Source organism: Pelecanus crispus, chromosome 1, assembly GCF_030463565.1.
Source record: "Pelecanus crispus isolate bPelCri1 chromosome 1, bPelCri1.pri, whole genome shotgun sequence".
Classification (NCBI taxonomy): Eukaryota; Metazoa; Chordata; class Aves; order Pelecaniformes; family Pelecanidae; genus Pelecanus; species Pelecanus crispus.
The window spans coordinates 78,169,591-78,197,502 of NC_134643.1; the positions used below are offsets into that span (position 1 = coordinate 78,169,591).

At 46.1% G+C, this 27,912-nt stretch overlaps 2 protein-coding genes across 4 annotated transcripts; one reads left to right on the forward strand and one right to left on the reverse strand.

The window, feature by feature from the left end:
• Positions 1–253: 253 nt before the first annotated feature.
• Positions 254–1,018, forward strand: REP15 (RAB15 effector protein). The gene is given in 1 exon segment (XM_009492147.1): positions 254–1,018. A coding segment is annotated over 1 exon segment (765 nt).
• Positions 450–27,323, reverse strand: CYB5R3 (cytochrome b5 reductase 3). Of its 3 annotated transcripts, XM_075706053.1 has the most exons (10): positions 27,300–27,323; positions 22,583–22,714; positions 17,853–17,925; positions 15,231–15,337; positions 13,734–13,863; positions 11,999–12,082; positions 11,776–11,861; positions 9,632–9,731; positions 7,864–8,045; positions 450–480 (listed from the first exon to the last, which is right to left on the reverse strand). In XM_075706053.1, the coding sequence occupies exons 1-9, from the start codon at positions 27,318–27,320 to the stop codon at positions 7,873–7,875; spliced, it is 906 nt and encodes a 301-aa protein (XP_075562168.1). In that variant the 5' UTR covers positions 27,321–27,323; the 3' UTR covers positions 450–480; positions 7,864–7,872. The 3 variants fall into 3 exon arrangements, with proteins under 3 accessions (XP_075562168.1, XP_075562163.1, XP_075562176.1); XM_075706048.1 differs by lacking the exon at positions 450–480 and having other exon boundaries at positions 5,841–8,045; XM_075706061.1 differs by lacking the exon at positions 450–480 and having other exon boundaries at positions 5,841–8,045; positions 17,853–17,921; positions 22,579–22,714.
• Between the last annotated feature and the right edge of the window lie 589 nt (positions 27,324–27,912).

Below are 27,912 nucleotides of genomic sequence, written 5' to 3' on the forward strand. Positions count from 1 at the left end.
AGGAAAACAAGCACAGATGAATTCAGATGTGAAAGTTACTGGGCCTGTTGGGCTGGTTGCTGCTCGGTGAGCTGCGGGGAAACACACCCAGGAGAAAGCCCGTCTGCCTGCTTGCAGAGCTCGGCTCTGCTGCTGCCATGCCCTTCATCTGGAAGGCAGCAGGTAACCATGTGCGTGCTTCGTAGGTCTGGCTGAGCCCAGTGCCGACAGAGCCTTCTCTGGAAAAGGAAGGGACCTCCCTGGGGCGGTCTGCATGTGCAAACGACCTCCTCCTACACAGAAAATGGGCCAGAAGATCTCGCACGAGGACAACCAGGAGAACAAGGCTGAAAGTCTGGTCATCTGTGAAGTCTTCAGCCAAGGCGTGGCCCATGCGTCTCAAAGGCTGAAGGACTATCTTGGTTTTGTGGATCCTCAGAGCAAATTCCAGCCAGCCACCAACACGCTGAGTGAGATCTTTTTGGTCAACTTCATCAGCTTCTGCATGGAAAAGTGAGTGGAGGAATGTATCACAACCAGCAAAATGACCAAGCAGCAGTCCTCCCTGTTCGGGGTGGACTGGATTTGGACTCTGTCTGGAGCTGACAAGCAAATCAAACTTCAGATTGCTGTGCAGGCTTTACAGCTGGCCGAGCTTTTCCATAGCGAAGGCAGCCCTGCTGAGGCGGTGGAGGACTGCTGCCGGGAAGCCGTGCTGGCAGATGAGCGCTTCCAAAACAGGAGCAGGTTTGAGAAGCTGGCAGAGTTCTGCCGCCTGGTGGGATGGGACTGCCTGGGCTTGTTCATCGTGTTTGGTGTGCCAGGGAAGCCCAAGGACATCCGAGGAGTCATGCTAGACAGCGTTGCCAAGGAGGAGCAAAAATGCCGCCTGTCGGGCAGGGATGTGCTACGGCAATTTGTCACGAGTACTGACAGCTTCCTGCCCACAAAAGACATGTTGGAAAGCTGCCTTGGTGCAAAAAATGGGCTGAAGGAGGTGGGCAATGTGTACATAAACTTCCTGCAAACTGCTGGTTAACAGCAGTGGCTTCTGCACGCCGGCACCAGAGCTCAGCTCTGTCTCTCTGGCTTTTCCCTAACACCCCCTTATTTCCCACCCTCTCCTCCACCCATCGCGTTCCCTTAGCTCCTGCAGAAGCCAGGCTGAGTCAGTCTCTCCAGGTTTTAAACAACAGGATGTACCTGCCAGAAAAATGTGTTCATAGAAGGCATGTCATTTTTCCATAACATTTTGTTTGCCAGACGTCAAGTCTTGCTGGAGCCAATGAAAGCTTTATCGCCCTGAGCCTTTGGGAGGTCGCATTTGACTTGACCCAGTCTTTGTTTACTGTGTGGCATTTTTTTTCTGTAATAGGAAGTGGAGGCTGTAATAAAGAAAATGCACTGGTGCCGGTCACAAGATTTGCACTAAGTGTGAAGGACAATACCAGGGCTTAAAAACACTGGTTGGGAGGCATGAGCTGGTTCACAACTAAGAGGAAAAGCCCTTCCTGTGATAGGAATGGGCTGTATGACAGCCCTATTAATTACCTGCCTGTTAAAAATAGGTGGGTGCCAGGCTGCAGGAGGGCCTTGGAGCAGTGACCGAAACACAGGGGCTGGCTTGGTCCCAGCTGCAGAGCCTGTTCTTGCTGAGCAGCTGCATCAGGTCAAGGTGTAGCAAAAAGCAGTGGCAGGCATTAAAGAAAACATGGGGAATCAACCAACAGGGACAAAAACCTGGCCCTGGAGACACTGGTGGGAGCTTTGGTTTTTCAGGGCAGCAGAGGCAGCTCCTGACCACTCATGGCAGAGAGCAAAAGTCTGGAGGAGGCAAAATTCTTTCACTTTGTTTTCAGTAGCTTAGCAGTTGATTGCATTTATGGACTGATTTATTCCATTTCCCTCAGCTTTTAGTGGACAAAGTGAGACTTTTGGGTCACGCAACTGTAACTACTTTCTTCCAGCCACTGTGAGCCAGTAGAGGAAGACCTGATCAGCTTTCAAACTGGTAAATTCACTTTGGTTATAGCTAGCTGAATAGTTTTGTTGCTGCAAAACTCCTCTGCCTGTAGTTTTCTTATAATTTCATTCATTTTATTTAACAGAATAAAAATAATTTCAAAATCGCCTTCATATTTTACTATCTACTATGTAAGATGTGGCAGCTGAGAAATAAAGGCCATTACTTACACAGCTGCTTTAAAAAAAAAAAAAAAAAAAAAAAAGAAAAAAAGGCATAAAGAAGCTGCAGCATCAGTGCCAGAATTTTTAGCAGCTTTCTGTGATGTAGGCATGGGGGCTGAAAGGTGAACTGAAATAAAAACAAACACACAGAGAGCTGTGAAGGTTTTGCTGAATCACAAACATAGCTGGGTCTGGGGAAGGGACTATGTCAGCTTTGAAATAGTTCTTGCACTACAGTTGTGTTTAAAGTGCTGGCGTCATTGTATTTTGTGCATGTAGCAGGGGTTTGGTGGGACAGAGGGGATAGTTCTGGTGTTTCACATAGAAAACACGCGCAGCTCTGGGGATATGTGCAGAGAGTGAGGGCTCTCTGCCCATTCAGGAGGGCTGGGGTGTTTTGTTTTGGGGTGGGGTTTGGGTTGGTGTGGTGGTGTTTTTTTTTTTTTTTTTTTTTGGCCTGTTTGAAGTAGCAGCATACCCAATACTGCAGCTGGATTGATTGGTTTATAAAAGGCCACCAGAAAAGCTTTAATTTTGCATTAAGTTGGTATCTTACTCATAACTGGTGCATGTCTCCAAAGCGATTCAGTTCTACAGGAATGCTGTCTCTCTGAAAAACTGGTTGGGCTTTTTCCTTTGGCTGTTTTGCATGCTTTTTCAGAGTTGGAAAGGGAAGGGGAAAAAAATCAGAATGTCTTGACTGTATGGAGCTTGGCCGATGGAAGGTGCACACTGGGGCAGTTGCCCATTTGGTGCATATCATCCAAAGTGGCCCTGGTACCTCAGCGATGTCACACAGGCTTGGTGTTCATTCCAGGAGCCAGGGTACATCACCCAGTCTGTGTCACACACTTCACCTGGTTGCCTTGAGGGTTTCAGCTCAGGAGCCTGTGGCTCAGGTCGGAAGCTCAGTGGGAACTGGCCAAGACGCTGTACTACAGGTAATAATGGTGAAGATGCACAACCAACTATTTTAACAATGTAAATTTGACCGTGTTCATTTATTCAGCCAAGCTGGAGCTTCAGCTCAGGTGACTCACAGCCATACCACAAGCCTCTGTAACTCAACATACTGATTTACCAGTTTAATCCCATAGGAATTTGTGTAATAAGGTTAGTAAAAACAAAGTGAAGGGCTTGGGTTGAGTTGGTTTTTTTTTTTTTTTTTTTTTCTTCCTTTGGACATTGTTTGCTAACATATAGTTTAGTATAATGTAGAGTTTGTATAGTTAATGCTGTAGTTGAGGTTGAGAGCTCCCAGAAGCATAGCTCAGCGAAGAAGGGCTATGGGAAGCGGAGACTTGCAGTGCTGCTGCTGTTGGCGGCTTAGCTTAGCCAGGCAGGTCTTCTTAACAAGGTAGAACAGCAGAACACCTCACCCCACCCTTTTTAAAGAAACTTTAATTAAAGAAGCATACCGATATGTGCCCTACCTTGGGTCCACCAGGAGTTTCTGACTCCAGCAGAGATGAGCTGGGCCCTTGCTGCCAGTGCTTTATTGCTCCAGGAGGGCATCTGGCATCACCCCCACTTCTGCTCCCCTGGTCTGTGTACCTGGTCTGTATGGGCTTAAGCTGCGCCAGGGGAGGTTTAGGTTGGAAATTAGGAAAAATTTCTTTACGGAAAGGGTGGTCAAGAATTGGAACAGGCTGCCCAGAGAGGTGGTGGAGTCACCATCCCTGGAAGTGTTCAAAAAATGGGTAGGTGTGGCACTTCGGGACATGGTTTAGTCTAGTCTACCCTTGATTGGTTTAGTATGGACTTGGTAGTGTAGGTTAATGGTTGGACTGGATGATCTTAAAGGTCTTTTCCAACCTAAACAATTCTATGATTCTACCCCAAGCTGCACGACACATGGACGCCGCCTGGCAGAGGCCTTCAGCTTCAGCTGTCCCATCCCTCAGCCACACAGCAACCCCTCTCCCACCCTTCTTCCCCAGGTCATCCGTCACCAGTGCACCCCTGCTTCCTCTTCCATCTCCCACACCCCATGAGGATAAAACCTCCCACTCCTGCTCTACAGACATGTCCCTTCCACAGCTGCAAGGGCAGCTCAGCACGGGACGCTGCTTGATAGCATCCACCGCAAGCAAACAGTTGCAGCAGAGATAATTTGGTAAGAAGCTACGCGCATGCAGGCATTTGCTGCGACTAGCCGCCCGTGTACGCTCCTACAGCCCATTGCTGGGAGCCAGGCTCAGGCCAGAGAGTGAAGAGCCTGGTGCAGGTGTCTTGTGATTGATGCACTTGGGAGTGCTGCATGCTGACTGTGGCAGATCTGTTTAAAAACAGGGGCCTGTTCTGTTAATTCAAACTGGGCGGGGGGGGGGGGGGGGGCAGGCAGGATCCCCAGAAGCGCTAAGCAAATGCTACTGCTACCTTCTTACGCTGTTCAAGCAAAGGAAGTTGCAGATCCCTGCTGCCTCAGTCCCACGGCGCTGTTCCCCCACTCACACCAGACCCACACATGTAAGAAGTACGGAAGAAGTACGCAAGGGAGAGCCTGGCTGCCGCGCCGGCTTTGCCCAAGCAACGCTCCCTTTCTTCCTCTTCACTTGGGCAGGATCAAGAGGAGAAAAGCACAGGAACAGCATGAGGCTCCTTTCTGTAAACCAAGTTATTTTTTACCAGAAACTTTCAGAGGATGCTATTAAATCCGAGGCAACATGTATTTCCTTACCTGTCGTGCAGTGCCTTAAAAGATTAAAGCAGACAGAGCCCCCCTCAGTCATACAGGCAGCTGGGAAGCCAGGGCAGGGGAGGACTTGCTGAGGGCAAGCAGTCCCTTCCCCACATGCAGCCCAGAACCAAGAGCTGCTTGCAGCTCTGGCCCGCGTGGCCATGAGAGGGCTAACGCCAGCACCGATCAGCAGCCGCACAGCTGGGACTGCTGCGGCACCACGAGACGCGCAGGCTCGAGACCCAGCTACAGGAGCGAGATTAAGGAATGGCTCGTTTCTTACCTCCTTCCTCTCACGGCTCCTCTGTTGCAACAGGAGCAGTACCCAGAGGAAGACGCCTGCCGTGTGCAAGCATGCCTTCGCTATTCGTGGGGGGAACATCTGCCTTTGCACAGTGGTAAATGAAGGGGACCCACCTCTGGTAAAGCCAAAGCAGCAGCAGCCGCCCTTTAAATGCCGTTTCTCTCGGGAAACCTTCCACAAAATGCCTTTCATGCAGGAGGTTCATGTTTCCCCAGCTGCTTTGTAACACGGAGGTTAGTAGCACTCAGCACATCCTGTCAGAAAACTGGAGGAATACTCCTATTTCCTGTGAGACAGATTAATTGGCCCAAAGGAGGAAAAAAAAAAAAGTAATACATAAAACTAACTTTTATCACTGACTTGTTTAAATGTTATAGCACAGGACCATCAAGCAAAAGGGACTGTGACACAGTTTTGTTTCAGTAGATTATATCAAAATCCCTCTTTTTATTTAGTAAGAGCCTCATGTTCACAAGGAAGATGTACAAAATAAAGGTAAAAAGAGGAGACTGGAGTGATAGGGAGAAAAACAGAGACTGTTTACTCCTTGACTCGTCATCCAAACACAGTAGTTTTCACCAAACTCAAACAAAAGAAAGAGATAAGCACTTGGGGGGGTGGGGGGGAATCTAACACGCTTGCTTTTTTTTTTTTTGAACCTTCACTTTATAGAGTGTTTTGCAATTGTTTCTTATGAGGTTGAAGACAATGTGCTCAGTAACACACAGGTGATTCACCTGCAAGATACTTTATTTCTTACACTGATGTGAAAAAAGCCAGTAATTGAATAAGCAGAGTAAGTAATACAAAATAGCTGATGGGTAATCAGAGTTGTCATTTTGGGTTTTGTTTTGTTTTTTTGTTTTTTTTTTTCTTTTACAAGAAAACTTCACTAAATACAATAATGAAAAAAAATCTACGCGTATTCCACAGTGATATAAACCAGCAGCAAGATAATTTCTCTCGTATTTCTGCTATTTGCCTCCTAAAAAAGGGACCACAACTTACTTGAGTAGTATTTGAACTCTGGAGCATAGTTTTAAAGAACAAGTTTTAGAAGCGCACATCAAAAGTTCAAGACCTCAGAGGCAAGCATCTAATTAATAAAATTAGTAACAGTATTATCCATTTCAGGTTCCTTAAATTAACAGCAGTGTCTTTTTCTCCTTTTCATTCATGCTGAAAATTAACCTTTTAAGTAAGTGCACAGTACCCACCTGTTGTGTAGGCAGAAAAGACAACCTGGCAAGCTATAACCTCCAATACCTACCCGAATCATTAAAAAAGTGGTATTATACACTGACACTTGAAGCTAACTAGCACCCACATGACTTCATATATGACAACATCCTTTTGGTCTCTCCAATTTCATCACCAGAACAAGATACTTAGTTTCATAGATTCCTTGCAGGACAGCTCTAATCTCAGCAGCATCTCTGTGGTTTAGAAGCAGAAGGTTCAGCACATCAGATGCCTTAAGTTTACTAAAGATTAGTAAAAGGCTGCTGTAAAAAAAAAGTACATAAAAAAACCCAAACCCTCCGAGCTATACTAAACAGCATCTGAGAAACAGTTTTAGATTCAGTGAGACATTTGAATTTGCTGTCAGTTTGGTGACTTACAGCTGTTCCCATGCATGCTTACCAAGGAAAACCCTTTGGAGCTTTGCCCAAGCAAGACACACAGGCAAGTCCCCCACCTGTATGCATACCACTTCCGAAGCTGGGCTACCTGCCGAAACCCACCGTGGCAATGAAACCTGAGCTCCCTTTGTCCTAAATCCATCTCTAGGAGACAAGAAACTAAACTAAAACAAGATCCAGTTTTCACCCAGCATTTTTTTCACTGCACAGGACATGCAGAAAAACTGCTTTTGTACTCCTATGGCACCAGCCACTATTTAAAGGTGAATACAAAAGTTAGGGTGTTTTTGCAGTATTCCACACACATACAAGCAAAAAATTCCAGCTATTTGTGGAACAGTGCACAAAGCCATCTGCTTTCTGTAGTTTCTTTCATTGCCCAGGGATAAAAAACTGTGACCAGCTGGAATAGTGTTTAAGAGAGGCTATTCCAAACTACAAAGGAAACAAATTTTGTATTGCTGGATACCTCTCTGTTTCGATTAACAAGGCAGCTTGAACAACTTCAGTCATAAATGGTTAACTGTCATCCTTCAACTGAACAATCATCTTTAAGCTTCTGATGTTGCAAAGATTATGCATACAAGGCAAACACGCCTGGCCCTCATACTGTAAAAGCTCTGTAAGGATTAAAATTTGGCATAAGCAAGGTGAACAATCCAACACATTCTATATATTTTCATACTTCATATCAAATAAAATACTGGGTATGCACAGTGTTAGGAAGTAGGACATTACTGCCATTTGATTACAGTGCTAAAAGAAAAAGTGTAAATGAGTGTTTACTGCCCTAAGCAGCTATGCTGTCCTCCCTTGAGATGGAGCATACGATATAGCCGAGCACTAGGCATCACTACCTTTCCACAACACAGTTGTTTCTGTGCAACTTACAGTACAGTTTTAGTACAGTTGAGCTTAAGTGTCTTACTTGCCAGAGAATCAGAAAAAATGAAGCATTTTTAATGTAAAAGGTAGCCTCCCAGCACTGTGCATCAGCCATCTCTGTAACTTTGTCCTGTTCCCCATTAAGTGTTTTTTTTCTTCCCTTCTACACAAGATCACTGAATTACCAGTCTTCTTTAGAAGGAGAACCTCATGTCCTTGGTGTAGCCCAGTTTGTCCAGGTTGGGAATGCAAGCATACTGGATCATTGGAGGAGGTCCACACATGAGGATCAGAACGTCATTCTGAGGTGGAGGCAGGTGGTCTCTGATCATGTCTTCGTTCACAAATCCTTGGCTGTAATCCCAATCTGTTAAAAAAATGAAAGTAGGGGAATGAGGAAAAAAGGAGGAAAAGATAGATAGAAGTAACTTCAGAATTAAGTGCGGGGGTTTGGGGTTGTTTTAGTAACATTCTGGACTGCAGCAGTTGTACACTCCACTCGCATTAGTGTCCTCAACACAGTTACGCTACATGGAAAAACTGCCACCTCTGCTTTTAAGATGCAAAACTGATGTATGGAGAAAACAAGGGCTAACTTTTAATAAAGCTTGCTAAAAGCCCCAAGGAAATTTCAAGCAGAGCTGTGAACAGAGTGTGAATCTTCTCAGCTCCAGCAGTGTAAAATAACAACATCCGTCCTCCTTACCCCACTGTTTGCAAGCAAGTTCACTAGGGGACATCTGGCTGATGAAGTTGTTCCCGGTTGGAACACTCACAGCGCTAATCAGTTAATAGTAGGATTCAGGTTTACCCATAGCATTCCCCAGCCCTGGATGCAAAAAGCTCCTTTGGGCACCGTAAGACTGACACATTTTTCTCCCACAGATTATCCAAAAATTTCCAGTTTTGGTCCAGTTTCACATATGGTAGTGAAAGCCTGCAGAACAGTGTTGAGGGGGTCTAAGGAGGAACTTTGATTGCAACTGCTAAGATCAGTTCACAATTCATGAATATCAAAGAAAAGGAATAGTGATTACAAATTCCAGGAAAGCACTAACTGCAGAAGATGACATGACAGCAGCAGACTGTGGGGATGGCAAGACCCTTTCCCCAACCCTACCGGAGGTGTATTCTTGGTCACAAGGTAAGAGAAGGCATATGGCTTTTCCTTCTCTGCCCCAAACTACCACTGAATAGGAGATTGAATCTATCCTGATGTGGGTGGGCATGATGAGGAATAGTAAGAAAGGAAAACGACAAGGAATGACACAGAAACTATTGAGCCTTTTCACAACGGCAGTAACTATTTAGCCTTTTCTTCCTCAAGCTTGCACAGCTGAAGGAGGCACATTGAGGTAGCTCATCCTCTCACCTAGACCAGCCAACTATATCACATTGTCTTTAAAACTGGACTGCACCAAGCTGGAATAGTATTTTCACTGAGAAACACTGTTAATCCAAAGGCAATTCCATTATCTAGGAAGAAGACTGGCTACCATGAACTGCCATACAATGACAGCTAGGTAGAGTCTGCACTTGGCCACGTCTCCGTGAGATACAGTGCCTCTGACACTCCCACTGCAGCTGCCTTAGTGCATGCTCTAAACGCGAGACAATAAGATAACATGTTATATTGATGTCTGTGGGGAAGGAGAATGGCAGGTCACCTTCCAGCGTAAACAGTGGTAAATATTCAGGTGTAGTCATAGGAGGAACACTGCACTACCATTCACCTGAGGTGAGCTTTGTAGCTTTGGAAACATTGCCTGATTACATCTAAGAGTTTCCGTGCATCACTGTGTGAAAAATGATGCTACTGGATGCATTCAGACACGATTCATTAAGCAAGAAAGGAGCTCAGAAATATGCACGTGACATAGAATGTCTCCTGTCAAACACATGCATTAGAACTCATAACTTAAGCTCCAGTGGAATTAGCATGTTAGATCTTACTTTCAGGTGCTCTGTCCAGTGTGTACCAACACTTAAAGCGACTGGGATTCTGAGTCTGGATCTCCTCTAGCTCGGAACGTAACAGGATATCCTTCTCGGTCTGCAGAATAAGGAAAACAAAGATTACACTCTGCATTTGAGTGCAGCCCTCAGAGGACTACAGAGCATTAGCTACTCTACAGCCCTGTGAGACGGAACAGATTACTCAACTCCATTTTACAGGCTGAAGGGAGCAAACACAGATTATTTCCATTACTATCCTGTAGCAGAGCTAATAAAAAGGTTCATAACTTCCCCAAATCGTGACCATGCAATGCCTTCCCTCTAAAAAATAAAACAAAGCAAAACCTGTATCAAAACACAGAACCTTCACTTGTTCAGGGAATTAGTAGCAGCACTGGAAAATTAAGCCCTCTTAACACTCCTATCACAAAAGCAACTTTCATCAAAAAACTAACCATGACTACACACAGCTATGTCCCTACCCCTCCATACTGTGCCATTCAGGCAGGAAAATGCCAGGTTTTTCACCATTGCCACTTCAAATTTCGTCAGCACTGCCATAAGGAGATGGCTTGTTGTTTAAACAGGATGTGGAACAAATAACGAAAAGGGTATCGAGTTCTGATTGGAACAACAAAGGTTACCCAGGGTATCAAGTTCTGCTCCTCCCTGATGCAACATCATTGAAGGCCAAAAGAAAGCCTTATTCCCGTAACAGCGGCTGCAGTTTGGGAAGGAGGGAAAAGGGTAGAGACTAAAAGTGGTGCCATCCTCTGCAGTCTTAGTAATTTGGCACTGAGGACACCACTATATCTGTAACTGGGGGGGTAAGGAGGAATGTGCCAGCAACTATTGCTGAGAAGGTGCCTATTTCTGGATCTGCAGTTGCATGTGTTCCAAAAAAGCTATTACTGGGTCTAACCAACTCAAAGCATGCTAGTCAGAAGCACAGTATGAGCCCACATACATGGTCATCTGTAATCCAACACAACTCTTTCAGGAGGGCCAAAATAAAAGATCAGCAAAGCACACATTAAAAAAACACTTTAAAATATTTTAAAATATTAAAAAATATCTAGTCTGCAAGGCTTTCCTGACCAACCATTTGTCACGAGGCTGCTTTATATTTGTGCAGTTACTGGGTACAAGGACTCTTTAAAGCCAAGGACTGATGTTTACACAGGCTGTTGCTAATACACAGGCAACTGTTCTCTGAGTCCTCCCTGCAAGAAGCAGTAGGTTTTCTAGGTTGCTAAAGCAGCTCTAGCTCTGTATTAGTCATTCTGAATTACTCATAGCAAAGGCCTTCCTGCCCTGATAACCAACTGCACTTTATGCCAACTCTTATGGCTCAGCAGAAAGCAGCTGCTGCAGCCGCACCAGCCGGCACTGGCAGGGCTCTTAAGGAGATCTTAACCGTAATAAAGCATCAGAACAGGGCATCTGTTGGCACTTGGATCGTAGCTTCCAGGTAGAAAAATCTTGGGTTATAATTCAGATATGGTACAAAGGAAGTGAGGACACATTGAATATCAGAGGAGAGAGGAATGACAGAGGAAAGCCTAAAGAAGCTATAAAACACAGGCATGAAGTGAGGTTCACCACAAATAATGGCTCATAATCCAGAAATAAATACTCTTTATGATGGAGAACTTTAAAAGCAAAAGGATTAACACCAGAAAAACATCAGGGAAAGAAGGGGCGTTGCACTTCAGCAGCATGCCACCATTTGGGTTGCCTGGTTGTCCAAGAAATCTCTAGCAAGGTTTCCACGGATGAGAGATCTTCCCTTTGTCCAGCACAGCAGTATGATACACCTCAAAGAGCAACAGAAACGCATGACAAACTGACAGAGGGAATGGAAATGAAAGGAGACAGCCATGCAGAATCACAGCTCCATAGCTGAGGGAGCTGCTGGAGACCACTGTTAATTTTAGCCTCACCTAAGGTGTTCTCAAACAGAACAATTCCATGTACAAACCCTGCTGTGAAGTTGGGGAGTTACAATTCAACATTTCAGTTCACTGCTCCCCTCAGGGTTTCTATTTCTGTATGAGGCTTTCTCAGCAAGAACTTCATTTGCTGAGTGGAGTTCTGTTAGTTAAGTAAAACTTTATAAACAGAAAAAAGGACAGAATTACCTGATTAGCAAACAGCAGGTGACAAACGGTAGGGTCAGCTTTGTCTTTTATGATTGCTCGAATGATCTGCAGCATAGGTGTTATCCCTGAAACAGAAAGGCAGGTCAATGATGCGAGAACGTGAAGGAGCAGAAGAAAGCACAAATGAGCACGTGAGAGAAAGTATGAACAAATACATCTACCAGCTGTCAGAAACGCAGGATGAATCTTTATCTATACATACCAGTCCCACCTGCAATCATCCCCACATACTTCACTTTCTTAGTAACTGGTTCAGCTTTCTTTTCAGGCCGAATAGCAAACGTGCCTGGAGAGAGAGACAGACGAAAAACATTGAAGAAAGCAGGAAACAGCACCTGTGATCCCTTCCCAGCACGTTCAGCTAATTGGACTTTGTTTCATTCCTGTCACCCTTCACCCTCCACAGACAGAGGTGAAGATGTCGCAAATTAAAACAAATCCTGAAAGATGATTAGAGATTGTAAGACACCTGATGATAACATCAGACAATGACATGGGTTATTACTTACTCCTGACTGTAGCATCAAGCCATCACTACCTGTGTTTCTATTTGCTCACGATCCATACCCCAAGTGATATTCAGAAGCCCAAATTCTGGAAACAGTTCTACACAAAGGAATTAATCTGCTCAGAGAGTTTATTTACCCCATGCAGATTATTTTAAGAGAAAACCTGAAATATGCAGGGTGTATTTTTCTGTATATTTATCTCCTCTTTTTGAGCTGATTTGCCAGTTTCAGCCAAATCTGACAGAGAGTTTGAAATTGCCTAAGATGTTGTATTTGTTGTATTCACACCTCTCTTCATCCAGGATAACATGAACACAACATAGAAAGCTCTGGAAAACCACGTGTCTGAGTTCTGCTGCTCACAAAACTGCCAGAAGGTTTTTGTGACACATTTGTGGCCATACTATGCCAAAGTGAGATATTTTATATTGGCATAAAAGTACTTCCTACTGATACAAAGTTCATTTTCACTTGGGAAATTCGCATTGGACATTCTTATTCGCTTATATGGACATAATTCCCTTCTTTGAGAACAGAATCAATAACAAGCAATTCTATAGTCATCTAACAATCCCCCTCAGGATGGCCTTTGACTTAATTAAGACACTAGCAATTTCTTTTGTGCAGAGACGCTAACAGAAAAGAATCGCTGTGTCTAGTGGGAGAGGGTAAGTATATTGAGAGTACCAGCCTGAATAATAAATGGAGGTGATAGCTAAGGTTCAGTTCATGCAGTATGTGTAATCAAAACGTAGCCACAGAGATTCTGTCCCTCTGCTCTGCTCTGGTGAGACCCCACCTGGAGTACTGCGTCCAGCTCTGGAGCCCTCAGCACAGGGAAGACATGGACCTGTTGGAGTGCGTCCAGAGGAGGGCCACAAAAATGATCAGAGGGATGGAGCACCTCTCCTGTGAAGAAAGGCTGAAAGAGTTGGGGTTGTTCAGCCTGGAGAAGAGAAGGCTCCAGGGAGACCTTATTGCAGCCTTTCAGTACTTAAAGGGGGCTTATAAGAAAGATGGGGACCGACTTTTTAGCAGGGCCTGTAGCGATAGGACAAGGGGTAATGGTTTTAAACTAACAGAGGGTAGACTCAGACTGATGTAATGGAGAAATTTTTCATGATGAGGGTGGTGAAACACTGGAACAGGTTGCCCAGAGAGGTGGCAGATGCCCCATCCCTGGAAACATTCATGGTCAGGCTGGATGGGGCTCTGAGCAACCTGATCTAGTTGAAGATGTCCCTGCTCACTGCAGGGGGGTTGGGCTAGATGACCTTTAAAAGGTCCTTTCCAACCCAAACCATTCTATGATTCTATAAAGAATTGAACCCAGCTGGAAAAAACTGTGACCAGTGTTACTACTACTTTATAATGTTTTTTTCTGTATTGTTTACTCTGGATAAATTGTATCTTCTGAGTCAGCCTTGCCTTTTCCTTTGTAGACAAGTAGGCCACTTGGTCCTCTGAAGTCAATAGTATCCCCTATTTTCAGGCTGTCTAAGTATTGAGACATCTTCCCTCCATCAGGAAACTTTGGATGGACACCTCTAAAGTAGACCTGTTAGAAATAACAGTGAAACAATTAATCTCACAGCTCAAAGATGAGCATTTGCCCTTCAAATATTTAGGTACTCATACTCCTCGTGCAAAGAACACAATTACTACATGAAGAAATACTATCAATGCAGATTTGACTGACAATAAGAGAAGAACTCATTTTTCTGAAAATGATTAAAATGCCAATCTTGCCCCAATTTTGATCAGACTGGACACAGACTGGCCATTTCTCCATTGTGTTTCTGTAACATAGAAAATATATCTAAATAATCCAAGTGATTTACACCCAAGTTCAAAAGGGGGAAAAAAAAGAAAAAAAAAAGCCACTGTGATTTCAAACTGAAAAACTTCTGAGAAAGATCCCTGACAGCTCAGTTGCAAAGGGATACACCCAAACCTTCTTCCTGGGCATGCCAACTGTTTGAACCTCAAAGTTAGAGAAACAAAAAAAGTGGATACCAACTAACTGAATATTCAGCCATTCACCAACAGGTATCAGTGGGTGTAGTTACATTGCTGGAACTGTGCTGGGTTTTTTGTTTTAAATCACATGAGTGTGAAAGAGTTCAAGCTGAGACGAGCTACACTTTTACAAGAACAGCATCATTTGCATGCATGGAGAGCCACACTGGGAAGAAAGAGTCTTGTGAAACACTTCTATCTGAATCAAAGATTTACATTTTTCCCTTGTCATGTTTTCAGAGTGCAACACCATGCTTATGAAGATAAGTAGGTAGTAAAAAGCAAATTCACATCTAGTTTCACAATAGATGAATAAAATGTTATCAGTTGTAAAGCAGAAAAAAACTTAAGGCAAAAATTCTAAGAGGAAATCCAGTACAGATACTCAGGTTTTAAATTCCTGTCAGCTTTAAATGTGTTTGCTTAGTCTAGCTACCAAGAGACAAAACAAAACTACATTATCACAGGACTAAAAAAAATCGCATTTTTGCCAATTAAATCAGTCATTCACACTGTCCAGATCAGTAACAATAATGATCACCGCTCTTAATGATCATAATGACCATACTACCTTAGCTTCAAAAGAAGCTGACAGTTCAGGCAAGGTTAATTCCTTATTTCAGAAGAATTAAAAAAGTGTGTGAACATCTGCAGATCTACACAGGTTCTGGAAAACTGCAGTATGCAAATACAGAAAATTATGCAGCATCTCATGAGACACACTCACTAAAGCAGTGCTTGCAAAATGCCATATGGATTCTAGGTACTTGCAGATCACTTGTTGCAATAGTGGAAGTCCACAGTGCCACATACCTGAAGCCAGCACATCAGACTTCACACAACACCGCAAGTGTAAAGGTGGGCTCAGAAGTTGCCCAGCCTGGTAAAAGAGCATAACATTCTCACCTTGACAACAAGATCCACAAAACCCTTGTCATCATCACTGGAAACTGGAGTGTAAGGTCTAACAACCAGAGCTCCATCAGTCCGCGCAGACAGGTAGATATGCTGCCCTGTGCACAGGAAAGAAAAAAAAGCAGTTTGCTTTCAAAACATTTTTCTTTCAGTGGATGTACCGAGTTGGCACAGACTGCAAACACAGTCTCAAAGTTCTCCTAACTACCTTGCTTTGGGGCACCACTTTTTCCTCTCTCATTTTCCTGACATCGTAACACCTTGCCAGAGTTGCTAACCATGCAGACTCTACCTGTAAGGGCAGACAACCCCACTGCTAATTTTATGTGTCAATCATACCTGTTCTGACAATTTCATGCATTTACATTTACCAAAGCCCTAACTGTATGTGAGATCTTGCAAAGGATGCGAGATGTCTCTCCCATACAGACAAGTAAAAGACACAGGACAGGAAAACTGTCAAGTGCTCTTCACACTTCTTTATTAACGTGTTAGTTATAAACTGTTGCAGTGTAGTTACAACCAGGTTTACAACTGTTCTTACTTTGACCACAGATTGCTCGTGTCTACCAGGAGGTCTTCTAGCTGCCATTCTATGGCTGTCTAGACATAAAGCACTTTTCTAACCCTGCTATTCCTCCAGCTTAACATTTGAATGTAGCGATCACATTTCAATCCGTCACACATTCACTGAACTCTCTACAATAGTTTCTTTTCGCAATGTCTACATTTTTGATGAAAAAAACCTAGAATTAACTCCTTTGGAAGGTTTTCCTTCCAATACCCTGAAGAGACCCAAGTGAAGAATACCTAGGGAGAATCTGTTCTTTGTTATTTTATCACCACTAGGTCAACAAAACAAACTCTCTCAAGATGAATGCAGCTCTCCAAAGATGGTGCAGCTCCTCTGCCTGTTATGGGAACACAAAGAGGGGGTTTTACCGGGAGCTGGTTTGCCAAGCCAGAGGGCCAGTGAGGCAAACCAGTGGGTGAGTGAAGATGTGCTTACCTGGTGACTTGGGAAATGAGCAACCATAATTCACTTGAAGCTGTACATGGACATAACATAAGGGTGATTCAAATAACCCTCTCAGCAAAGCCTATATGCATCTGGTAGCACGCATGTTTCCTGCTAGGGAAGACCTGAAGGGAGCTGCAGCAGCAGCCCCCCATTCCTCCTCCAGGCAAGGGGTGGCCTTGCCACCCCCTCCTCCAGGAAGAGACCCATGGTGACCACTGCAGACTGTGAACCTGGACAGATGGGACCGCTGTTGGGGCACGTCTCACAAGATTGGTACAAGTCCAAAAAAAGCACTCCTCCCAAAGGGAAAACATGCCTTATGCTCTTATTTGTTAGAGCTTTACCCCACCCTGACAGGACAGCAGCTGGCAGGCTCTGCATGTGGCCATACAAAACCCCACTCTCCCTCAGAGTGAATCGCGTTTTTTCCTGTAACGCTCCAGCTGGTGGTTAAAGCAAAATGCTGGTGCTGGACTAAGCATGCAGAGTGCACACCAGTATCTGTCCCACAGCTGCCAAGCCTGCTTCTCCCAGCCACTTTTATCACCTTCACCAGCTTTCAGCTCTCTGCTTCCCAAGTCTCACCCAGTAAACCATTCCCTCAGTCACCCACGAATTAGCCCATGCAGAGCACCTGCGAGAGCATGATTATGCTGCTCCTGGGACTGTGCAGGGTCAGGCACGCACCTTCTCAGGCTATCCTGAAACAATTTGCTGATTTGCCCTGACCTTCCTAAAACACTGCAGGAAGCCATGGCACCCAGCAGGTTGAATTCACCCCAGACAGCTTCCTTTCTGTTAGCATTTAGGACAAGAACAATTACAGAGGTGAGAGAGCTCACTCCTCGATGTTCATTATGGGCAAGGGAGAGAAACTAGCTTTGCCCTCATGGCTACTGAACAGGATCAAGAGAGTAATATATCCCAAACAAGAGGGAACCTAAACACGATGGACTGTAATGCTGGAAAGGTGCTGAGGACTACCATGAAGCACCTGATCCACAGATCATTGCAACAGGTTGTTAAAGCAGAAGTCCCTGTTAAACACATATCACAATTAAATGCTCTTTATGTAAGCAGTAAGAAACAATAGCACTTAAGCTATTATGGAGGGCAACATGCCACATGGCAAGGCCTAAGGAAACATCTACACTATGGTGATTAAGAAGTTCCATGAGACTGCCTGCAAATTCAGAAGCAAGCAGATCATCTGGTAAACCACATGCATTAGAGGAGAAGTAGCTGAGAGTGCTGCCTTGGGGGATGAAAAGGGACCAGGGAGAGCAAGCACCATGGGAATAACACACACTGGAAAGCTGAGACTGGAAAAACAAAAGTAAAGACTAGAGTTTGTTCCTACTGTCTTCATAGAAACAAGCTGGATGTACACTGTCTGTAAGTACACAAGATTTCAGACCCTGCAGCCGACTCACAGCATGAGGATAATCTTGCAAAGCTCTAAATACCAGCTGAAGCCATGTGGACAGTATTCAAAATTCAACAGTTCAAAATGTAGGAAAAAAATCTCCACAAAATCTCTTATAGTATAATTAACAACACTTGGATTCTCAGTAAGGAAAGACAGAACATACCTACAGGGAGACCCAGAACATGATCTATGGAAGGGAGAGCAAATCGAAATCTTCTTGTGTCATGACTAACTTCCTGAAAGAAGAAAATAGAAAGAACAATCAGCTATGTTGTTGGGATTTAATCATAGAATCACAGAATCGTTTAGGTTGGAAAGGACCTTTAAGATCATCAAGTCCAACTGTTAACCCAGCACTGCCAAGTCCACCACTAAACCATGTCCCTAAGCACCACATCCACACATCTTTTAAATACCTCCAGGGATGGTGACTCAACCACTTCCCTGGGCAGCCTGTTCCAATGCTTGACAACCCTTCCAGTGAAGAAATTTTTCCTAATATCCAATCTAAACCTCCCCTGGTGCAACTTGAGGCCATTTCCTCTTGTCCTATTGCTTGTTACTTGGAGAAGAGACCAACACCCACCTCGCTACAACCTTCTTTCAAGTACTTGTAGAGAGCAATAAGGTCTCCCCTCAGCCTCCTTTTCTCCAGGCTGAACAACGCCAGTTCCCTCAGCCGCTCCCCATAAGACCTGTGCTCCAGACCCTTCACCAGCTTCGTTGCCCTTCTTTGGACACGCTCCAGCACCTCAATGTCTTTCTTGTATTGAGGGGCCCCAAACTGAACACAGTATTCAAGGTGTGGCCTCACCAGTGCCAAGTACAGGGGGATGATCACTTCCCTAGTCCTGCTGGCCACACTATTCCTGATACAAGCCACAATGCTCTTGGCCTTCTTGGCCACCTGGGCACACAGCCAGCTCATGTTCAGCCGGCTGTTGACCAAGACCCCCCAGGTCCTTTTCCATTAGGCAGCTTTCCAGACACTCTTCCTCAAGCCTGTAGCATTGCATGGGGTTGTTGGGAGCCAAGTGCAGGACCCAGCACTTAGCCTTATTGAATCTCATACAATTGGCCTCGGCCCATCAATCCAGCCTGTCCAGCTCCCTCTGCAGGGCCTTCCTTCCCTCAAGCAGATCAACACTCCTGCCAACTTACTGAGGGTGCACTCGATCCCCTTGTCCAGATTATTGATAGATACTAAACAGAACTGGCCCCAATACTGAGCCCTGGGGTACACCACTTGTGACCGGCCACCAACTGGATTTAACTCTGTTCACAACTCTTTCGGTCCAGCCATCCAGCCAGTTTTTTACCCAGCAAAAAGTATACCAGTCCAAGCCATGGGCAGCCAGTTTCTCCAAGAGAATGCTGTGGGAAACACTGTCAAAGGCTTTACTGAAGACAACATCCACAGCCTTTTCCTCATCCACTAAGTGGGCCACCTGGTCATAGAAGGAGATCACGAGTCAAGCAGGACCTGTCTTTCATAAACCCATGCAGACTGGGCCTGATCACCTGGTTCTCCTGTACATGCTATGTGATGGCACTCAAGATGATCTGCTCCATAACCTTCCTCAGCACCAAGGTCAGACTGGCAGGCCTGTAGTTCCCCAGATCCTCCTTCTGGCCCTTCTTGTAGATGGGTGTCACATTTGCTAACCTCCAGTCAACTGGGACCTCCCCAGTTAGCCAGGACTGCTGATAAACGATGGAAAGTGGCTTGGTGAGCACTTCCACCAGCTCCATCAGTACCCTTGGGAGGATCCCACCTGGCCCCATAGGCTTGTGTGTGTCTAAGTGGTGATTCTCCTCTCCGTCCCTCTCTCACAGGGACATTTCTAGCTCACAGGACTGGGCACCTGGAAAACAACTGGTGTTACTATTAAAGACTGAGGCAAAGGCTGCATTAAGTACCTCAGCCTTTTCCTCATCCTTTGTCGCTATGCTTCCCCCCACACCCAATAAAGAATGGAGATTCTCCTTAGCCCTCCTTTTGTTCCTAATGTCTTTATAAAAACACTTTTTATTGTCTTTTATGGCAGTAGCCAGATTGTTGGGCTTTGGCCCATCTAATTTTCTCTCTGCATAACCTCATGACATCTTTGTAGTCCTCCTGAGTTGCCTGCCCCTTCTTCCAAAGGTCATAAACTCTCCTTTTTCTCCTGAGTTCCAGCCAAGGCTTTCTGTTCAGCCAGGCCGGCCTTCTTCCCTGCCCGCTCGTTTTCAGCACATGGGGATGGCCTGCTCATGCGCCTTTAAGATTTCTTTCTTGAAGAATGTACAGCCTTCCTGGACTTCTCTGCCCCTCGGGACTGCCTCCCAAGGGACTCTGTCAACCAATCTCCTAAACAGGCCAAAGTCTGCCCTCCGGAAGTCCAAGAAGATTAGGAAGTAGCAACCTGGTCACCTTTCCTATGTCAAGAGCCTTAAAAATATTTTCCCCATAAAAATGTAATTAATCCTTAATTGAAATTGAAAAGAGCACTCTATTCAGATAAGAACTTTATTATCAAATTATGACAATTTATGCAGTCCGGCTGGGATAATTATTCTAATCTTTTACTTAGGAAGTCATATCTTGAATAAAACTTTGGTAAAGAGTAAATTAAATGTTATTTCTTATACTACGTAAGTTTTAAAATCAGGTCATATTCATGGGATTGAAAAAGATGTCAAAAAAAAGAAAGAAACAGCATACAGCCTAATGCCTCATCTAATGCCTTTCTTTTTTTAAAGCCCTATGGGACATAATATTCCTTCTAGAGAAAATTTCATAAACACCCTATAAAATACTGTAACCCTTTTTTGTTTGTTTTTTGTTTTTAAAGTCACCCATGGAGACAGATTTCTTTCTCATCACAGTTCGTCTGGTCTTAACTTATGAGTTCTGGTCACACTGATGACATTTTCTTCACAATAGATCATTTTAAGGTAAATGCTGAAGAAAGAAGGGAATGGGGTGGCAGTCTACAAAGGGCTTCTCTGCACTTATGTCTATTCAGAAACAGTAACTGCCATTGAAAATTCCACTAGAAAAACAGCTAACGTGGACTTAACACTGCTGCTCTCGCACTGACCACTGCTGTTCCTATATGAAAATTTCAGCACCAGCTTCACTAATTCAAAGCTGGATTTTGCCAATAATCCTTTATTTTAAGATGCTGTCTTTAATAGCATGCAGAAAGAACAACGTTCTTAACTCCCAGTTCATCATCTCATCAATTAAAGTCGAGATAGCTTAGCCAAAGGTATCTGAACACAAGTATTTTGGTCCATCGCAAAAGACAACTGTGAGAAACACTAAAAGGTTCAAGAAATTCCTAGCACTTATATAAGCTTTCCTATGCCTTGTCTCTGTTACATAGCCAAGACACTGAGCATGCCATTCAGCAAGTTGTTAGTCAAGGCTAGATTAAAGATAGCCTTGAAACAGGACGCAGAAGCCATTTCCAGCACGAGGTCATCTCCGCTGCATTCGCCAATGCCATCATTTGGCATTGCCCTAAGTGCCTGGAAGCCCTCGGCCTCCAGCTACCAGCACGCATTTCTCTGTCAAGTTGCAGGTGCTGAGGAGTTTTCCACACTCGCAACTGCAAATGCAAAGCTGGAGAACAGTTTTTGCAGGCTGGTGCTTTGCTGAAGCCACTGAAAGGCAACAAATGAATTATGCTTACCATTAGCAAAAAAGCCCTGAGGTTGTGGGCTTTATAAGGCATAAACTAAACTGGCACACCTAACTACATTATGACAGTTTTTTCCTATGCTAAACACTAGGAAGCAGCCCTGTGACCCCTATTTCTCCGTTCAACAGATGGGAGGTATTGCATACTCAGTTTGGGCAGATGTTAACGTTTCAGCTGGTGGGCAAAAAGTGGGTAGAGGAGGAAAGGCTTCTGCTCGCAACAGCTCAACAAAACAGTACGTTTGATTTCCAGCTTTCATACACAAAAAACTAAGTGTGTTAAAAGACCCATGTATGTCAAACTAGGCATTCTCTAGACCAATGCTTTTCACTTCAGATTGTAGATGTCTAAAAACTGTTTCTATATAACGGCAGAATCCTGACATTTCACATATGTATATTACTGTACGGCAGCCCAGTACATGCAACTCAGTTTTCCATTGCAGTCTCCAATCCATTTTCTTTAGTTGTGAAATCGGCCTAAGCGGTTCCTGCCACTTCCCTTCCTGGTCAATGAGCTTCTTGTCCCTTTGCTTGGGCCACAGTCCACTAAGAAAAGTTTCTGCAAGGCCATACTCTCAACTACATCATCAAAATATGTCAGGTTAAAAATGACAACTCCTAGCTACTCCCAGAAGAGGGAGTTAATTTGTTCATTTTTTGTTTTAAACAACAAATATTTTGGTGCTTTACTGGTGAAGGTACCAACAGCTTCATAGTCACAAAAAGGGAATGATAAATACCAATTTGGGAAGAGCAGAAACTTTAAAAATATGAGGGTCTTTAGCTAGGGTGGGCAAGCAAAAAGGGACAACAACAAGTTCTGACAACTACTATGCTGAATGCTACTGACCATGGAAAAAACTGCCTGCTCTGCCTGACAGCATGACTTCTGTCTCATGGCCAATCTAGTAGTAAAGAGTTTAGGAATTTCTGCTGATGTACTCCATGACATGAGACACACATGACAGAAACTACGAGTCTGGTCATTTCTAAAGCAGCACTCTCCTCTCTAACCTGCTTGGAAACAAGCTGCTTGCAGAACTGCAGAACTCAGTTATACTAGGCAAGGAGCATTTATAAAGATGTCCTTTCCTTAAAATACAAGTATTCGCCCTGCTGCAACATTACCCAAGATTTAAGAAGCTATAAGCATTCCACAGTATCCAAGGAGAGGTCATGCTCAGCACTGTACATGCACTTACCTCCTTATCAATCAGCCTCAATGCATACTTCACTTCAGGATCCTTCAGAGTAATCGCAAGATGGGGATTCCTGAAAAGCCTCAGGATGGTGGTGTAGATTAGCCATATTGGGTATGTCACAGCCCGACCCAACTGCAGCAATACAGAAAGAGTGTTAGACGCATGTATGTGCATAACAAGAGAAAGTTATTTTGGTGAGAAAGAATATGGTGGCATGACATGACAATCTAACCACCAAAAAAACTGTGTTTCTTTGTACTAATATGAGCAGGAAGTATTAAAAAAACACCAGCCAGCGTAACACACAAATCTGCTTTATGAATACCTGGTGTTACCCCTACATTGAGGCACTTGGCATATCGCCAGAGGGAGGCCAAACCTGGCAGCTCAACAGAAGTGAGGATGCCACAGCTCTTGTCCCCAGGTCCACCCATTAGCAAGGCTCAGCACGTATGTCCAACAGGCAAGCACACGGACACACATACACAACACATACCCAAATACACATGTGGCTGGCCACACTGATTAACACAGACAGATGGTCACACAAAGAGCACCAATGGCCTCACCCTGTTCCCCTTCCTAACCGATCAGTGGGAAATACACATGCACACGTGTATAAGGTGGATCCACCAGTAGCTGGCCTAGTCTTCGCAGCAGCTGTCCCCAGACTCCAGTCTCTCCAGTTGCTGACATCTGGACGTATGAGCCACTGTGGCACAGACCCCTTCACGCACCATCACATGCACTGTGGACCCCCAAGTAATTGGGGGTCTCACACTCAACCACAGACCCCACTCTCTCTCTGGCAGCTGGCCAGGACCCCCTGCCCCTCCAGCAGCCAGCTGGTGGTGGTCTCACTCTCAGAGATGCACACACACCTGGCTGCCAGGCCACCTCACCTACTTGCTGGCTAGTCCATCTTGATCTTTGCTAGCCATAGCACACTCGCGCTGGGTGCTAGCACCACAGACACACAGGCCCTCTGACCCGCAGGCTGGCTCCAGGCACTAGCACTTACACCTCCACACAGATGCGTGCATGCGGAACAGCGTCCCTTCCCTGGGAAAGCAGCTATGGAGTTTAACAAGGACATGGGACAGATTGCACTGACTGGCTGTAGGACACAGCCAGACAAGGGTACAGAGCAGGCCTGCTTACGCAAGGTCAGCCCTTTTTATCCCTTTATCCTTTTACTCTCCCCACATTTGTTCCTTCCCAAATGGCCTTGATCCCTGGCTTTGGTTCCTGCCGTAAACATCCCACAATCCCCAAACGCTCTTCCCCTGCATCCTGTGCCCCCCCAGCCTGCAAGGGGAGCCAGCCTCCCACTGACACATGCAGACAGGTGTCACCCCTGGGCCACAGGGCAATAGGTCCCCCAGACAGTTCTGGGAAGGGCCGGGGCTCATTCCTCCAAGTGAGTTATTGGGGCTCCCCCACCTACCAGTGTCTCTGTGCACGTGTGTGGAGATAAGCCTTCACACACTGGCTGCTCTCCTGTGACGGGCCTGGGAGTAGCCAGGTCAGGCTATCACCCAGGTTCCCCACCCACCTTGTGCCTCTGCGTTCCTTGGTGCACACATGTGCAGACAGGCTTCTCAACCACATCACCTAATGCACACAACTGCTTTGGGCCTTTTGTATCACAGTGCTTAGAGGCATGGTCATATTCAGCATGGTCACCCCTGGGCTGAAGCCCCAAAAGACAGGAGCAGGTTACACCCCTGCACCACACCACCCTCTCCGTCCCCAACACCACACATGGGCTACCTAGCCGGGAGAGACTGAATGGCCACACTAGCCCAGGAAAGCACAGAAGAGACCATGGCACTGCAACTACAGCTGCGTGGGCAAGACGGAAGGAAGATGCCACCTCCCTGGCCCAGTGCCATACACCTCAGTCACTCGGTGGTCTACAGCGCTGAAGATGGGTCACCCGCAGGCTACAAGTGTGGAGCCTGCCAGGACTGTGCTCAGCTAGAGGCCGATGCCTTCACTTCTAGCGCCTGCTCCCAGGGACAGCTCTGCTCTTGAGAGGTTAGATAAGCACTACAACAGCCTACAAAGTCACGTGTGTAAGTGGACTTGGTCCTAACTTAGGACAGGAGAATAAACTGAACAACTACTTATAAAAATCCTCTCCAACTCTGTTATTCAGTGTTTTAACAGATGAGAGGGAAAAAGCATGACGGGGTGGAGGGAAGGGGTAGGGAAAACCAAATATTTAAATTCTTAGATTGTATACAATGCACTAACTAATTTTTGGGACAGGTCAAAGTCCTGCTGGGTTAGCTATCCCTTTCATTTTATTTTAAAGGGACCTGACCAGTCTTCTAGAAGCACATTTCTGTGAGTATGACAGTTCTTGGGAGACTGTAAAAAAAAAAAAAAAAAAAAAAAAAAAAAAAAAGTCCTACATTATTATTACTAAAACTCTGGCAAGTGCAAGATTAAAAAAAAGGGACAGCATAAATGATCTTTTCTTAAAATGCTGCTGTACAGGTTTAAAATATATCAATACTGGGTATAGCTTGAAGGCACACCATGCCATACACACACACACTACATCTTTCACTTTTATTTGAAAATACTGAAATAGCTCCACAGTTTCTGAAGAAGCTGAAGTTTACAGGAATGTTATTCCTTAATTCCTGCAGATCCACCAGATTATATTATGTTAAAATAAACTAGTTTAATTTACAGATATGGCTGGACCAAAAAAAAGCACTGCTGTGGTCTAGCAAAATTGCAGTTGCAAATGGGAATTCAAAAATTTAGGCTCAGACCCAACTCCAACACTACTGTACGTCAGTAACAAATGATCAGGAAGTCAGGAGGAGAGTGGAGTTCAAAATATCATCTCCACAAGTCAACTTCTCCACCTGTATGCAGAAATAAATGTTTTCTCCCACCTTCGCGAATCATTTTTGGGTCATCAGGTGTCAAGTGAAAACTCCCACAACTGTTCAATAAATCACATTAACACATTCTTTCCCCAAATGTGCATAATAATCACTTTTTGAAGCCATGCACCAGATCTGAGTCTACTAGAACAGAACGGAGTTTAATTTTAACAAATGCTTTTAACACAGTGTTAGCCTCGTGGAAGGCAATTTGTTATTCATGGTCAATTAGTGCAAAAGCCTCATGGGATTTAGTCTGGAAACAAACAGCACACCCACTAATTCAGATAGCTATTTTAGTTCCTTACTCAGAAGATACCAGCTGGTGGGCATAAAAAAAGGGGGAAAACCGAAGGTTGAATGATTACAGAAAGTTATCCTTGCTAAGAAATACACTCTCAGGGTTAGAAGTGATCTATATACTCTTACCACAGGGGTATATCAAGATATTAATGAAGATAATGGCACTGCAACCATGGAAGCTGCATCAGAGCTACAGCAGCAGACGGAGCAACTGGCTGACCATAAGGCCAGCAATCACTAAATGAAGGTCTGATGACTCATAGTTTCCAGTTGCACAAATCTTGGCTAACAGAGATCACAAAATAAGTAACTGAGCAGGAATTTTTATTAATGGAAACGTATCTCTGCAGGATAACAAAAAAGGCCACAAGAAAGAGAAAAGCCATAGCATCAAGACTGCCAGCCCTTTCCACTAGGGCACGGAGAGCAAAACACAGTTAAACACGTAAGCTGACGGCAGGCTACTCCATCTCCATCGCCAAACTGCCCTACAGACACACAAACCAAATGCTTCTTTGGCAAGAAAAATCTTGTACCCTCAGCTCCAATCCCACCTCCCCCACTTCCTCATTCAAATCCTATTTTTAAGTGATCTTAGTTAAACCTTCTTCTCATCTGTTTTAGAAAATGATGAGATGATTAAGGGACAGGCATTTCTTCACTTCTGCAGCTTTAGCATCTGCCTCATCCTGTTCAAGTAACCTAATAAGCAGCTGTACCCAAACTAGCATAGCCACCTCCATCCTGCTCCTCTCACAAAACCCAGAGCCAGAAATGTTCAAGTAGGTGCATCAGACGAAAGAAATGATGTGTCAGGCAGCTGCGGAAAGAAGGTAACGATGCATGCTACAGATAATAGCACTGCAAACACACCGCAGACATGATCCTGAAAGAGACCTCCACTACAACAGCAGCTGCCAGGCTGGTGATTTTAAAACCATCAGCACAGACACTGAAAAACTATTCAGGGAACAGAGAGAAGAAAAACACACACACCACGGCAGCCAACACAGGCACCATGACCCCACGCACAAGAGCCGTGGGCGTCCAGGCTGGCACGCACGCCCCGGCCCACACCAGCCACCAGAAGGTCCCAGCGCCACCGCATCGCTGCAGGGGGACAGATACGCGGCTCCCAACACAGGCACCCCCGCCTTCCCTCCCGGACGATGGATACGCGGCAGGAGAGGCACCGGGGGCCTCGGGCACCCCGTGACACCGTCCAGCGGCCCCCGCTCTGCTCATGCATCCACAGACGGCCCGCCCCGGCGCCGTTAGGACGGGCGGAGAGGCCGCGCCTCTCCCCTCGCCCGCGGCCAGGCCTCGGAGCCTGAACTCGGGGCCCCAGCTCGCTCAGGGCCTTGGCGGGAGGGACGGTGGGAGCGGGGGGAGGGCAGAACGCGGCGCCCCGGCAGCCGGCACCCCAACCACCCGCTACCGGGGGCGCGGGGCCCGCTTCCCGCCGCCATCCGGCGGCCCGGGGTGAGGGGGGGGCGGGCCGCACTCACCAGGCTCAGCTGCGCCCCCATCGCTGCCCCCTGACAGAACCGACTGAAGCGAAGGCACCGCCCCGCCCCGCCCCCCGACGTCACACCTCGCCCCCGCCAATCCGCGCCGAGCCCCTACCGCCCCCTGGTGGCCGCCGGCTGGTGTCCCCCCCCCTCCCCGCGCGGGCCCGCGGCCCCTCCCAGCCGGCCGGCGCCCGCCAAGGCCGCGGGGCGCGGCGCCGCCGCCAGGGGGCGGTCGCTCCCCGCTGAGGCGGGCGGGCCGGTGGCCGCGGCTCCCGGGGCAGCAGGTTCGAGGCCCGGGCGCTGGGCCCCTCGCCCGGCCAACCCGCGGCGGGGCCCGCTTCCCCTGCGGAGGTCGGGGGAGGTGGGGAGCTGGGTGGGAGAGGCGCTGCCCGCGTTGTTTGGGCTAACGCACCCCTGGCCGGTCGCTGCGGGGAACCGCGGGCGCGTGTGCCGGGGGCTCTGAGGCGGCGCTGCTCAAAATGGCCGCGGGGCGCGGCTGCCCGCAGGCGGGCTCGGCAGGGCGGTGCTGCCGCTGCCTGCACACACGGCAGCGGGAGGCGTGGACATCACACCAAAAATGAGCTCCTGCCGTCATCCTCTCAGCGCGTTG

Excerpts from the sequence above, each read along its gene's own strand:
- CYB5R3 (XM_075706053.1), bottom strand. The coding sequence starts at position 27,320 with ATGGGGGCGCAGCTGAGCCTG. Across the intron at positions 17,926-22,582 it reads TGAGGCTGATTGATAAGGAG|GAAGTTAGTCATGACACAAG; the intron begins GTAAGTGCATGT and ends TTCTTCTTTCAG. Across the intron at positions 12,083-13,733 it reads ACTTGTCTACAAAGGAAAAG|GCACGTTTGCTATTCGGCCT; the intron begins GCAAGGCTGACT and ends CTCTCTCTCCAG.